The sequence below is a fragment of the Nannospalax galili genome, unplaced genomic scaffold, assembly GCF_000622305.1.
Source record: "Nannospalax galili isolate Female #2095 unplaced genomic scaffold, S.galili_v1.0 scaffold1141, whole genome shotgun sequence".
In the NCBI taxonomy this organism is placed as follows: domain Eukaryota; kingdom Metazoa; phylum Chordata; class Mammalia; order Rodentia; family Spalacidae; genus Nannospalax; species Nannospalax galili.
In genome coordinates, this window is record NW_008345269.1 from 385,363 (window position 1) to 400,576 (window position 15,214).

Consider the following 15,214-nt stretch of genomic DNA (forward strand, 5'->3'; position numbering starts at 1 on the left):
TATTAAATATATATATATCCAATATGCAACAAATATTAAACACTGTTTGCTAGACAGTTGGGTAGCTAGTCCAAAACATCAGCTAATTCAAAGGTTCATTTGCATTTGGCTATATGGAAGGGGCAAAATACAGGGTTGGGAAGAAAAGAGGTGTGGTCTAGCAATCCGATTTAAACTGCCAGTTGGGCCCATGCCCCATTCTGCTTCCTTTCCACATAAACCCAGCAGCCAACAGAGCAGGGGCGCTTCCCATGCAAAATGATACCAACTACCAAAGCCATGTACCCAAGGGAAGCAGTTTACCACTTACCAGAAATGTCTCTAGGCCTCAGGGTCTTCACAGCAAAGAGTGTTCACAGGCCACTTTAGGGGATTAATATCGGAAATGCGCAAACCGTGCCTACATCGCAGAAATTTTAAATAACAGAGACAACTACTCTTGGCATTTCCCATCAACCAGTGCCACTAACACACATTCCAGTACTGCAGATGACTGCTCGGCCTGCGTTGACTGCATGGGATGCCTTGAAACAGGAGTGTGCTATTGAACTGGATGGTCTTTGTAGAGCTCCTCCTTCAGCTCCAGCCACTCATGGAGCAAGCTCACCTAAGCCTTCTCCTTCCACCCACTGGGGAGCTGTCTGCCAGCTCCGAACCATTTGTATAAGGAGGCTAAGGCCTGCTCTCATCTCTGCTCATGCAAATTGCTGTTTCCTTCCTCTCCCTGGGCCTATTAATACACCTTCTGTTTGCTAGCCCATCAGCCATCCCCTGGATTAAATCTAGAGAAACTCCCAGAAAACTGAGATTCATTTTGAGACTTTTTGTTATGAAAATTAATGCAAAAAAAAGTCAGAACAAGGATACAGGATCAGAGACACTCACCTCTGCTCTCCCTACTGATGCATCATCTTACAAGCAGTTAACCAGAGAGAGATGCAGCAGGGCTCAAACTCCCCTGGCCTTTAGATGCTTGAAAACAAGTTTCAAGACAACAGAGTCCAGCAATATAAACTTGCACACCACCCCTTGTCACAGAGCAGGTAGGAAAATCAAGACTAGGGGACTGACAGGGCTTTCAGCTTGACCCCTCATAGCTAACCCAGTTTCCTCCTACGCTCCCTCTTATTCCCTGGGCAGCCCTCGAGCCTTGATGTCACACCATTTACCTCGGTGGTCCAGTGGAGGCTCAGCTGTCTCCAGAGTACCATTTGGGGCATCCCCAGGCCCTGCCTCTTACCTGCAGAATCCGCCCCATCGGCAGGCACACTCTGGGTCGAGGGTGGGGATGGGTCCTTAACTCCATGCACCTGAACAGCTTCTTCCTGGTTTGTCAAAAATGCAGAGCACAGATCAGATCCGAGGGCTTGGCGCTTCAGGAAGGAGTTCTGCCAGCAAAAGCAGAACATGAGGCCGGCTAGGGGATGCCTGGCACACAGCAGCAGGTCTCAGATACCTCCCACCAGTGTCTGGCAGGCAAAGGGTCAAGGCCAGCTGTAGCTGCTTCAGGCAAAGAAGCTGCTGGTGCCTGAGTCAGACTGCGCACTGCTCCACATGCAGCCTCACTGAAACCCCAGTGTATGTGGATTATCTGTGACACATGGGACTGCCGATTCCGTCAGCAAGAATCGCTGCGTCTGGAGAGCCAGTCTCAGAAAGTGTCTGCTTCCCAACTACCAAGGCTTTACGCACTGCAAGTGTTTCATTCATTGTGGTGACATCAGGAGTCGGTGACATTAGGCCACTCCCAGACTACCATTCATAAAAGCCATCATCTCTCCAAAGCACAAGCTGCCGCAAACCACAGCACACAAAGAGTGCCTGCTGCAGAGGTCTCCTGGCATCTGGGAGGGGCGTCTGAACTCCTCAGCCAGCTGCGCAACCAGCCTCCTTAAGTTACTTGTCTGGCAGGGGCTGCTGCAGCTGCCTTGTAACAAGAACGGGGTCCAGGGAGCCAGCCCTGGTCCCTTAGCCTAACTCGGCTACTGGAGGGAGAAACACCGGATCCTTTAAAGCCCCGGAGGCAGCCTCCTGCCCACTCCTTCATTTCGCATTTTAAATTTCTTCCAGGTTCTCAGTAAGAACAAGTCATGAGACTGACGCACTCATGATGCAGATGCCCAGCAAATTGATTCCCTTGACAGGTGAGTGAGTCATGCATGAGTCCAAGCTGCACCGCATCCCAGAGTGGGGTGGCTCAGCAGGTCTTGGAGCTATTCCGCCCACCTCCCTCATCTCCCTCCAGCTATGGCAATGTGGTCCCAGGGAGTAGAGTAATTGGTCCTTTTCCTACCCAAACCTCCAACACATGCTCACTCCTACTCACCCCCGGGTACTCTAATCCACACACACACACACACACACACACCCTTGCCCTCAACTCCACCCACATATACACACACATACCTTAACTCCAAATGCCCCATCCCCCACTAAATACGCCCTTTCGCCCCAACCCCAGCCTCCACTTGCAGGTCCGCAGCTCTCAGACACCTTCCACCAGTGTCTGGCAGGAAAAGGGTCTATTCTACACATACCCACACTCTGCCTACCAGTCATACCAACTCCCAGACTCTTCCACCCATTCTACATGGGCACCTCCATTCCTGACTGCCCCACATAATCCTCTCCCTCCTGTATGCCCAGTACCCTCACACCAACCCCATTCCTTCACATCCCTGCCTCACCTCACAGGCACACCTACCTCAGTACCTCCTCACACACCAAGCCTTTCCTCCCACCTCTCCCCATGTCCTTATCCACCGGGCTGAATCTACACCAGTATTTTACAAGCTTCTCCCCCAAGGTATGTCTGAAACCTGTCCTCAGCCATTCTGAAGGCAGTGGGCACCTCAGCAGGCTCAGGGTCCCTCCTTTGCCAGGACCAGATATGCAAAAGAGCTGATGCAAACTTTGCCAGCACTCAGAGGTGATGCCTGTCAGACAGCTCAGCAAAGCAGCAGCCTGAGAGCAGCTGACTCCCAGGGCCCTTCCTCCTTCTGAGACACTTCCCCAGCAGCCGAATGCAGAAGCAAGAGGCAGGCAAGGGGAGGAGCAGAAGAATTAGGGACATCAAGTTTCTAGAAGAATCTCATCATTAGTAACCAAATAGTTGGCAAGCACCAAGAGTGACTTGGGCACGCTTCCAACCAGGAAGTCAGAGCGACCTCTCCAAAAGGGCAAAACTGCACTGAAGAGTTAAATGGTGCGATGGGGATGGACATGGTGCGACCACTGTGGGAAAATACTGTGGGAAACTACATGAAGAGCCCTGAAAATCCTTACGATACAATTACCATATAATCCAGCAATTCCATGCTGGGTATGTACCCAAAAGAATCGAAAGCAGAAGCTTGGACAGCTCCATGCACACCCACGTCTGCAGCTTCTCAAGAGCTAAGAGGTATTACAGTCCAGCCTTGGCAGACAAAAGAAGAATGAGGGGGACCCAACAGAGGGATGCTTTTGGAAGCGCTCATCAAGAAACTCCAATGGACTCATAGGAACATTTGAAAATTGCCCTGTTCTGACTTTTGTCTAGTTCCCTGTCTAGAACTTGTAATGCTAATTACTCTTGCCTTTACTTCTCCTTCACATCTATTAACGATTCAAGGACTTTCTTTTCCCCCTAGAGAAAAGAGTAATGCAATTTGGGAGTCTTTTAGATAGACCCACTGAAGGAGTACTCTAATTGCCTCACCCTGCGTCCCTGTTCAGTATGGAAGAAGCCAGAGCGGTCAGCGTCCCTATTCCCTAATGGCAATTTGGGTAACCTCTTCAGAAGATGGTGTGATAAGAATAGGAGGCAGGAAATGGCTAGGCAGTTAGGGTAAAAAGACCCCAAAGAAATGTATCCAGTTCCTGGGCTAAAAGTCAAAATGTCCTTGGGCCTAATAGCAACATACTCTGTTCCAAAGGCCAAAAATGTCAAACTGTCAAAAGTATTTGGGAGCTAGTATCTAATCCTTACAAGATTTCAGGGTTACCTCTTCATAGGGGGGAATGTTGGAGGGGAGGGAGTGGGCATGGATTTGATCAAAACACCATATATGCATGTGTGAAATTCTCAATAAAGTTTTTATAAAAGTTTAAAAAAAAAGAGGTATTACAAACTGAATTTTGTCTCTCCAAAATTCCTCTGTTGAAGCTTTAACCTAAATGGGACTGCATTTAGAGACAGGGCCTTTAAAGAGGTCAATAAAGTTAAATGATCTCATAAGTGTCAGAGCCCAACCTATATGACTAAGGTGCTCATACGAAAAGCCAAGGATTACAGGGTGTTCACACTTGGAAGTCATATGAGGGTCTCCCGTTTGAATGCAGGACAAGCAGCAAGGCGTGAGGAGAAGCCACCATGGCTGCCTTTGACCTTGGGCTTCCACATGATGAGAAGCATATTTCTGTTGCTTAATTCCCCCAGTATGTGGTATTTTGTTACAGTATCCCTCAAAAACCAACAGAAGGTACAAGAAACCCAATTATCTATGGACAGATTGATGAATAAGCAAAATGTGGGATACCCTTACAACAGAACGTAAATTTTTAATGTGTATGAGTGTTTCACCTGCATGTATGTAAGTGCACCCATGTGTGCAATGCCCATAGACCCTAGAAGAAGGCATCGGATCCCTGGAACTGGAGTTACGGAGAGTAGTTAGTGCCCTGTGGGTGCTGGGAACTGAACCCAAGTCCTCTACAAGAGCAGTCAGTGCTCTTAACTGCGGAACCGTCTCTCCGGCCCCTACAATACTTTTTAAAAAGTAATAGGTGAAAGGAGGTGGATATTTAACTTCACCTTTCTTTAGAGACAGGGTCTCATGCTGGCCTGGAATCACTATGCAGCCTAAGATGACCTTGAACTTATCCTCCTGATTCTAAGCCTGGGTGCTGGAACTACAGGCGTGCCCCACCACTCCTAGTTTACACAGTGCTGGGGATCAAACTGAAGGCTTCATACACACTAGATAAGCACTTCAACTGAGCCACACACTCAGATTTCTTTTTAACGTGGTGTCAGCAGCCTGGCTCACTTTCATATGTGTTCCTGTGTAATATGCAAAGCAAAAGAAGGCACAACCTTCAGGTCCCACAGACTCACAGGGGACGTCAGTCAGCTGTGTATTCCGGCTGACTTTGGGCAAACATCCTATTTCAAGCCTTGATTTCACATCTGTGAAGAGGCAAAAAAAAAAAAAGAGAAAAACAGTAACGAGTTATGGCCCCAGCCATGAGGGCTGCTCCAAGGTGAATCCGGGGAGGGTGTAGAAAGCACTTTGCGGAGCAGAGTGTCAGCATGTAGCCCCTGTTCAGGCCTGGGCTCTGTGGTCAGGGTGGGTGCCTCCACACAACAGCCACTGGAGAGAGGTCCGGCCATGTGGTGAGGCCACACTCCACACTGACACATCACATGTCTCTCACCGCTGTACCTCTCAGGGTCTTACTTCTGCACTACCTACCAGGAACCTCAGAGGACTTCTGAGTCCTTTCCAACTTGATGTGAGAAAAGCAAGCGGGTGCGCACCGAGGGTGGAGGCACAGAATCGGGCACCAAGTGGGTGTCTGGACTGAACCAAGGATTCTGCCAACACAAAGAGCAAAGAACTTTGCCACACAGGAACACACCGTACCTCAGAGTCTGAAGCCCTGGTCCTCTGACCTGGTGTGGATGGAAGTATCAAGCTATTGCTCTCATGTCTCCCTGGGCCACCTGCTGTCCCATGTGCACATCTGAGCAAGACTACCCAGGAGATCTGTTTACACGGCTGGGTCATGAGATACTGGACAGAATTAAGTTTAAAGGAACAAGGGGAACAACACTGGGGAGAAATGGAACGGAGAAGAGAAGGTGGAGGTCAGCACGAGGCCTTGAAGCAGAGGGAGACAGCTGTGGGCAGAGGAGGAGGCAGAGTGAAGGAAGGCAGCAGAGCTCACCGCCCCCCGCACCCATTACCCAAGGACAGTCTGCCATTCACCACCCCATCCTCCGAAGTGGGTGGTGGGGACAAGGGACCCCTCTGTGGCAAGGCTCTCTAGATACCTCTCTGATGACCTAGAACCCCAGGACAACACAGCACAGGGATGTTCCTGTAAAAAGCCTATGTCACTGTCACACACGTGTCCTTCCAGGGAACGATGGGAGATATCTAATCTGCCCAATCAGGCAGAGCCTTATAGAGCCATGCCAAGGTTTACGGACAACACACACTGCACTGGCAGGGTCTGTTGTTCCCCCTTTGCAGATGTGATGGCCACTTGCCTCTTGAATACTCAGGCAGCTTTCAACACCCCAAGAGCTGCATTTGGGATGTAGGCTGTGACTGACATCAGCCCATTCCACCTGAGCTTCTAGCCCACGAAGGGAACAGTCAACAAGCCAACTAACAATAATGGCGGGTACTACTTCCATGAGGGCATGCTGCAAAGAAAGAGCAAGCCCAAACAGAGGTGACAACCCTGGATTTCATTAATCAGTTACAGCTGACTTGGCAATCTTTCACACAAAGACATACTTTCCCCTGTCCAGGAAAATGAAGGCATTAGCCCCTGTGGACTGAAGCAACTGCACTCCATCCCTTCTCCTAGGTGACTTTGATTTCTGCATGACTGTGGCCTCAGCCTGTGGATGCTTTCCCAGGTCAATTTCCAAAGCCTCCAAGGAAAGGTGCCTAGACCCTCAGGAGGGAAACTGAGCTGGGGGCAGGGGTGGGGTTGATGGATCCTCTAAAGGAATTACAACCCTCCCACTCTGCTCCCCCATCTGAGTAAGAATGAAGGAGGGAGGGGTCTGTGAAACCTGGGCATGGCTTTCTAAAAGCTATTTTTTTTTCTTTACACAATGGAGAAAATGCATCTCGTTTTTGAAAATACTTGTTTTCTCTTCTCTACAATTACGTAGTTGTCCCACACTAGTCGGGCTAGGACAGAGAACACCCACATGGGTGGAATGGTTGAAGACTATTTTGGGTGCCTTCATCTTTGAGTCTCCACTTAGAAGAGAGACAGTTCACATTTAGCTTCTGCTAGGGGGTCGGCTGGCCCTCTCCCATCCCTCTTCCTTCTAGGAAGTGTATGTAGATTCTCTATGGCAATATGAAACACACTGAAAGGGAAATTTACTGAAAATTTGGGCTACAGCTGAGCCCCCAGACATCCACTTACCACTCCCATTCCCTGAATTTTCATGCTCACACTCCCCACCCCCACCCCCACATGCACACACTCAAGTACAGAAAAACCTTCCCTTTACATCTGCTGAGTCACCTGCCCCCTGCTCTGACATCCCGGAGGCCCCAGATTTTATTTGGTTACAGTTACCTTAAAGCCCAGTTTTCATCAAACTTTTGAACCAGCTCCAACGATCTCATCTAAAGAACTTTGCCACCGATTTCTCTCTTAGCATTGTCTTTCCTTCCTCATATCCAATATAATATATAATGTTATTTCTAGTTGTGATGATCAGTCATCATTGTCAACTTGACAGGATGTAGAAACACCTGAAGAGATGAAGGCCCACCTTTTGGTGTAGCTGTGAGAGCCTTTCCAGAGAGAAGAGCTGGGATAGGGCACTCGCCTCACTGTGGTGGCCCCATCCCATGGGCTGCAAATGAAACAGGAAGGAGGAGAAAACCAACGGAGGACAAGCGTGCCACTTCCCTTCTTGCCCGCCATGACAGACCCTCTGAAACCACGAACCAAAATAACTCTTTCCTCCTTTTGGACGTCAGGTAATTTAGTCACAGCAATGACAAAGCAAATGCCCCACTGGCCGACCTGCCTGGGGGAGTCGATTAGAAAAAGGAAGAAGCTCTGGCATTGTGTGTCGGTTTTACCTTTGGCTGGCACTTGGGAGAGAGGTCTGAGCCTCTAATTAGAAGGCCCTCTGTAACGCTGGTTCAGAAATTTCAAAGTTCTTTACGAAAGCTCTAAGTGCCCCAGATCCCACCCAGCTTTATGCTGATGGAGGAGCTCTTGAAGCAGGCTCATCTTGATTCAACAGTATCAAGGTCCACACTTGGAGAAATGCTGCCCTGTCTTCTGGGACTGTGGCCCGTTCTAACTGCTATCTTGGTTGCAGGCTTAGTACCACCAGTCCTGGAGGCAGGAGCCTTTCCTGAGCCCTAGTCCCCTGCCACTCCCACTGTCTTCCTGCCCTGACCTTGCCTTCGGAGCCGGACCCTGACACTCAGGAATATAAAAAAGGTGCTCAGAATCAAGAGAAGGTCACCTCCCAAAGTGCTATTGCCAGACTCCAGATGTACCTGCCAAACAAAAGTGACTCTTCTGACAGTGTCTGCATCTATAAGGAAAAGTCTGACTCCATTCTCCCTATAGAGACACTGGCCTCTGGCTAATCTCTCTGAGACTGTGTGCTAATAAAGCAGCATCTTTGCAGCATGGCATACCTCAGCCCACACATCCCAGCTCTCTCTGTGTAGAATGCTAAGCCTCACTTTCTTATTTCAGTATAAAAACACTGCCTGGTCACATCAAGGAGCCCACTGCTGACAGAAGAATTCAAGCCCTGTTTGGATGCTATCAGCATTCTTTGGAAACAGGGTCAAGGCAGCCACAGCTCACAGTAACATGGCCACATGTCACATGATTTCAGCCTGTGAACAGGGAGCCAGCCCACACACCTTTCATCACACTGTAGTATCCTTGGTACGTTCACATTACTAAATAAACAACCAAAAAAATCAAAGTGTTTGAGAGAAAATAACAGCTTTATAATCTCATATTTTAAGTCAGGACTTCAAGGTTTTCTAGATAATACATCTTTTTTTTTTTTTCTCTAAAGAGAACATGTCACATGTATAACTCCACTGGGGCTCTAGCTGAGAAGCACAGATGTTAAGATGGAGCTACCCCCTAGATAATCTTTTCTTCATGCTTCATGGAATAAAGTGCAAAAAGTTGGTGTATTTTCTCATATGGTTAATTCTTGGTGGCTATTTCTATAGTGTTTTGTATCAGCCTGAAAAATGTTCTTCTTAAAAACTAAATTCATTAAGATATAGGTAATATAGGGACCCACTGAGACCTCACTTGGTTCATTTTGTGTCACTGAGCAAATTTTGCTGGCCCACAGTCCTTTTTAATTTCTGATAACACTACTTCAACCCAATTTCTAAATCTCAGTGAATATTAGAAACCAACTTTCCTGCTGGAAATAATACAAAATAAGCATTGAAATAGAAGAGGTGCTTATATCTCAGGTGCTTATATGACACAGGTCACACTGGAAAGTATTAGCTACCTTCTCACACAGTAATATTTCATTAGAAAATTCATCTTTTTCCTGCCTCAAAACTTGAGTTTTACAGCCGTCAGAAAGGCAACAATGTTCTAAAAGGGCACAGTGTGCAATGGTAGACAGCCAGGCTCCAGAGCACTGATGGGTGTCCTTGGGAACCTCTGGGACATGGGGGTGACAGCCTGTCTACAGGTTGTCCACTCGGCTCCTGCTCCCCTCTCTGACAAACCCAGGGCTGGGTACCCATTTGCTTCTCAATAATTACTCATCACAGGAAACAAAGCAACCACAGCTTCCAAGAAAAATTTGGTCTTGGGACCCACTCCAAGTCAAGAATGAGTTCTTCACAGACGCATCTTTGTGGAAAACTCACTACTCCACTGTTTTCGTGTTCATCCTTTTGCAGCAAAGCAACAAACACAGACACAGCGCAGGCCGACCCCACTCAGCAACACGGAACACAGACACAGCACAGGCCGACCCCCCTCAGCAACACTGAACACAGACACAGCGCAGGCCGACCCCCCTCAGCAACACTGAACACAGACACAGCGCAGGCCGACCCCCCTCAGCAACACTGAACACAGACACAGCACAGGCCGACCCCCCTCAGCAACACTGAACACAGACACAGCGCAGGCCGACCCCCCTCAGCAACACTGAACACAGACACAGCGCAGGCCGACCCCCCTCAGCAACACTGAACACAGACACAGCGCAGGCCGACCCCCCTCAGCAACACTGAACACAGACACAGCGCAGGCCGACCCCCCTCAGCAACACTGAACACAGACACAGCGCAGGCCGACCCCCCTCAGCAACACTGAACACAGACACAGCGCAGGCCGACCCCCCTCAGCAACACTGAACACAGACACAGCGCAGGCCGACCCCCCTCAGCAACACTGAACACAGACACAGCGCAGGCCGACCCCCCTCAGCAACACTGAACACAGACACAGCGCAGGCCGACCCCCCTCAGCAACACTGAACACAGACACAGCGCAGGCCGACCCCCCTCAGCAACACTGAACACAGACACAGCGCAGGCCGACCCCCCTCAGCAACACTGAACACAGACACAGCGCAGGCCGACCCCCCTCAGCAACACTGAACACAGACACAGCGCAGGCCGACCCCCCTCAGCAACACTGAACACAGACACAGCGCAGGCCGACCCCACTCAGCACACGGAACACAGACACAGCGCAGGCCGACCCCACTCAGCAACATGGAACACAAACACAGCGCAGGCCGACCCCACTCAGCAACACTGAACACAAACACAGCACAGGCCGACCCCACTCAGCAACACGGAACACAAACACAGCGCAGGCCGACCCCACTCAGCACACGGAACACAGACACAGCGCAGGCCGACCCCACTCAGCAACACGGAACACAAACACAGCGCAGGCCGACCCCACTCAGCAACACGGAACACAGACACAGCACAGGCCGACCCCACTCAGCACACTGAACACAGACACAGCGCAGGCCGACCCCACTCAGCACACTGAACACAGACACAGCACAGGCCGACCCCACTCAGCACACTGAACACAGACACAGCACAGGCCGACCCCACTCAGCACACTGAACACAGACACAGCACAGGCCGACCCCACTCAGCACACTGAACACAGACACAGCACAGGCCGACCCCACTCAGCACACTGAACACAGACACAGCACAGGCCGACCCCACTCAGCACACTGAACACAGACACAGCACAGGCCGACCCCACTCAGCACACTGAACACAGACACAGCACAGGCCGACCCCACTCAGCACACTGAACACAGACACAGCACAGGCCGACCCCACTCAGCACACTGAACACAGACACAGCACAGGCCGACCCCACTCAGCACACTGAACACAGACACAGCACAGGCCGACCCCACTCAGCACACTGAACACAGACACAGCACAGGCCGACCCCACTCAGCACACTGAACACAGACACAGCACAGGCCGACCCCACTCAGCACACTGAACACAGACACAGCACAGGCCGACCCCACTCAGCACACTGAACACAGACACAGCACAGGCCGACCCCACTCAGCACACTGAACACAGACACAGCACAGGCCGACCCCACTCAGCACACTGAACACAGACACAGCACAGGCCGACCCCACTCAGCACACTGAACACAGACACAGCACAGGCCGACCCCACTCAGCACACTGAACACAGACACAGCACAGGCCGACCCCACTCAGCACACTGAACACAGACACAGCACAGGCCGACCCCACTCAGCACACTGAACACAGACACAGCACAGGCCGACCCCACTCAGCACACTGAACACAGACACAGCACAGGCCGACCCCACTCAGCACACTGAACACAGACACAGCACAGGCCGACCCCACTCAGCACACTGAACACAGACACAGCACAGGCCGACCCCACTCAGCACACTGAACACAGACACAGCACAGGCCGACCCCACTCAGCACACTGAACACAGACACAGCACAGGCCGACCCCACTCAGCACACGGAACATGGGCCCTTCTAACCTTTCACAAAAAAGCAGGATATTGGAAGCACAAAGAGAAATAAACTCCTCCAAGTTAAGTTCAAACACAGCCATGGGGCACCAGCTACCACGGGGAAGTTAAGTCCAAACACAGTCATGGGGCACCAGCTACCACGTACGGCTTCCTTCTTTTCTATCCTTGAGGGGAGACCTCAGACCCGGTTTCCCTGGAAACAAGCTGGACAGTGGCCTCAGAAGGACAGGGTGGAATGAAGAGAAATAAACTCCTCCAAGTTAAGTTCAAACACAGCCATGGGGCACCAGCTACCACGGGGAAGTTAAGTCCAAACACAGTCATGGGGCACCAGCTACCACGTACGGCTTCCTTCTTTTCTATCCTTGAGGGGAGACCTCAGACCCGGTTTCCCTGGAAACAAGCTGGACAGTGGCCTCAGAAGGACAGGGTGGAATGCACCAGGCTTCCAGCTGTTTCTCTGCTGTCTGTCTCGTTCACCCAGAATGAGAACTAGGGCTCCCGCCACAAGGACACTGGCCACAGGAGGTCCATGCTGACATCAACAACAAAAGGTGGCTAAAATTAAATGAATCATAGGACATCACTCCAGCTGAGGAAGAACCCTTGGAGGGAAGCAAGGTCACTTTATCTCAACTCTGACCCCCCGCCCAGAAGAAAACACCCTGTGGCAATCCCGCAGTGGTCCAGCTGAGAGGAAAATTGAGCTCATCCTTCCAGTGTCCAATTATCTGTCTTCTGAAAACAGTATTCACAGTGTCAAAGAGGGCAATATGTCTAACCAATCAGGTCCTTCCAAACCTCAAGGTCAGAGGAATCAGCTGAGGAAGAACAAATGCCCCTGAGTCATAAGCCAGACTCATGGGTAGGGCTTGGTGGAACATTCTGCTTTTAGAACCAGAAAAGAGAGCCTCTAATTCCACTGCGTGGTAGGCAGAACCCTTAAGATGGCCCCTGAGAGTTCTGCGCTCTGATTCTTCAAACACTAATCTACGTACTGCTGTGAAAGGGCTTTTTTGCAGAGCTAATTGAGTTCTAGCTCAGCTGGCCAAAGATTCAGTGATCAGCTGGGTGAACCTGGCTAAGTCAAGGGTTCTAGTTTAGCTTCTGTGGCTCTGATAAAAATGATGAAAAGCAGCTTGAGGAGGAACGGGTTTATTTCAGCTTACAAGTTACAATCCATCCTTGAGGGAGGCCAAGGCAGCAACTCGAGGCAATCACCTAATGGCAGACACAGAAGCAGCGCTATGGAGGACACTGCTGGCTTGCAACCCTGGCTTGCTCAGCTGCTTTTCTTGTAAGGCCCACGTCCACCTGCCTAGGGATGGCTCGGGCCCTCCTATATCAACTGACAACGTCCCACAGACATGGCCACAGACCATTCCATAGAAGAAATTCCTCAACTGAGACTCCCTCTTCCCAGATGCGTCAAGTTGATAACTGAAGCTCACTAGGACATCAAGCAAGAATTTTAAAAGCAGAGCTTCTTCCAGCAGGCAGCAGGAGGCTCATCAGAGGAATCAGAAGCACAACAAGAATCTGAAACTCAAAGATGAAGCAAGATGAAATAATGAAATTTGTAGGTAAATGGATGAATCTAGAAACTGATACTAAGTGAAGGAACACAGACTCCGAAAAACAAACAATGTATGTTCTCCCTCATATGTGGATGCTACCACCAAATCCTTTTAAATTCCAGGTCCTTTTAATAAGATGATGCTGTACAGCAGTCCCTTCTGCATGAAATAACTACCATCATCACGACTTCAGCTGAGCCTGATCGGTAAACATTGTCACAACTGGGCTTGTTGACAGTTGTGCTCATTTATTAAAGGAGCCAAGCAGGGTCATTGGACCTCACCAGATTATCCAGCCGCTCTTCCCAGCCAACTGTATGTAATTTGGCCCTAATCACACATGGCCTCCTGGATTTGGGGAGGGCTAAAGTATACAATCTGGGGAAGGCTAGGAAGAGGAGGCATGACCCATGCTGGGTAAAGGCTTTCCAGAGTGCATACCCTCAGGTCATACATACACCTCAGTTATCTTGGTAAGTAAGCTCAATAAATTCATTGGTTCCCCAGTAAAACTTTAATCAAACATTGGCTCAACACTAGAACCTTGAAAGGGAATAAGCACTGCTTAGCATCCCCAGAAAAGAAGCTTCACAACCGATGGAAAATGTATTTGTTAATGCTATTATGTCTCATAATTATTTAAAAAAGAAAATAAGAAGAATTTTCCACCAGCATTGAAGGAGATGTTAAAAGGATATGGGAAGGGAGAATGGAGATATTTTCCAAAATAGACAAAAAAAATGAGAAAGCCTATGGAAATGATGAAGGTCTGTTGGTTAGGTTTGTTATGATATATAAAGGATGAAACAAAAAATAATATACACACAATTTTAAAATATCTATGGTCAGAGTTTATTCAACTACTTTAAGGATCAAAATATATATCTAGTCAAAGAGTTTATCTGAGAATATTTTGGTTTTTACCCAACCCTTATCTACATAGCACATGATAATTGAAAGTACCAGACTGGTGAACTAACCTTATTGGATGTTTAACAGCCATAGTTTGAGGCCTATACTAATGGTCAGAGGGACATAAAGAACAGTTTTTGCTTCTTTCCCTCCTAGGTTGACTAGTTCCAGGGTACTATAAGCATCTCTCAAAATGTCCTGTAATTGTGGTGGGTCACCTGCCCTCTTGATCAAGGAGGCTGAGGAGACCCCACCAGATGGACATGAACCAATGTCCAGTCTACAAAGAGGAGGGTCAACACAGGAATCATTTCCTCCATGCTTCCAAGCGAAGCCAACCATGGTCGAGCAGGACCTTTAACTTATCTTCATATAGGCGGAACTGGTAAAAGAAAGGAGCTAGGTTCTCATTCCAAGTCTATGTGACCCCTGAGGAACAGATCCTCAAAGGAGCTTAAGAGTAAAAATATTGGTTTATCTGGTCCCACTGTATACCGTTAAACACCCATAAGGAAAGTATAACCAAAGAGTAAAGTCATCAGTATATTTCTTTAAGAGTTCAAGGGATTACACTTCCCAGACACAGGGCTTAAGTCTATATAAAAAGTTATTTAGACAATTATTATTGATGATTTTGTTTCTAACCAGAAAGTACTGCTCAGATGTAAGACTTCACATCTTGGTCTCCAATACTGTAGTACCCACCTGTAGCTAAGGGAGACAACCAGCTATTGTTCTAAAATGATAGATAAATTTGCTTTCTCCCCCTATCTAGAAGCCTTTGAGAGGAAACTGACACTGATTCTAATCACTCCAACAGCTATCAAAATACCTGAAAGTAAATCCTGAATCCATCACTAGAGAGTCCAGCCTTGGAATATAAAAGAAAAATGAGGAAGAACCCAATAGAGGGATGCTTTTGGAAGCCTTTGTCAAGAAAT

At 49.0% G+C, this 15,214-nt stretch overlaps 1 protein-coding gene across 5 annotated transcripts in view; it reads right to left on the reverse strand.

Annotated features, from left to right (window-relative positions):
- The window catches only part of Fam13c (family with sequence similarity 13 member C), a 113,661-nt gene that overhangs the window by 31,943 nt on the left and 66,504 nt on the right, over positions 1 to 15,214 (reverse strand). For all 5 annotated transcript variants that reach the window (XM_008841444.3, XM_008841442.3, XM_008841443.3 and 2 more), the window contains one exon: positions 1,241 to 1,325. In XM_008841444.3, the coding sequence (XP_008839666.1) occupies positions 1,241 to 1,325 (85 nt within the window). The remainder of the gene's footprint in view (positions 1 to 1,240; positions 1,326 to 15,214) is intronic.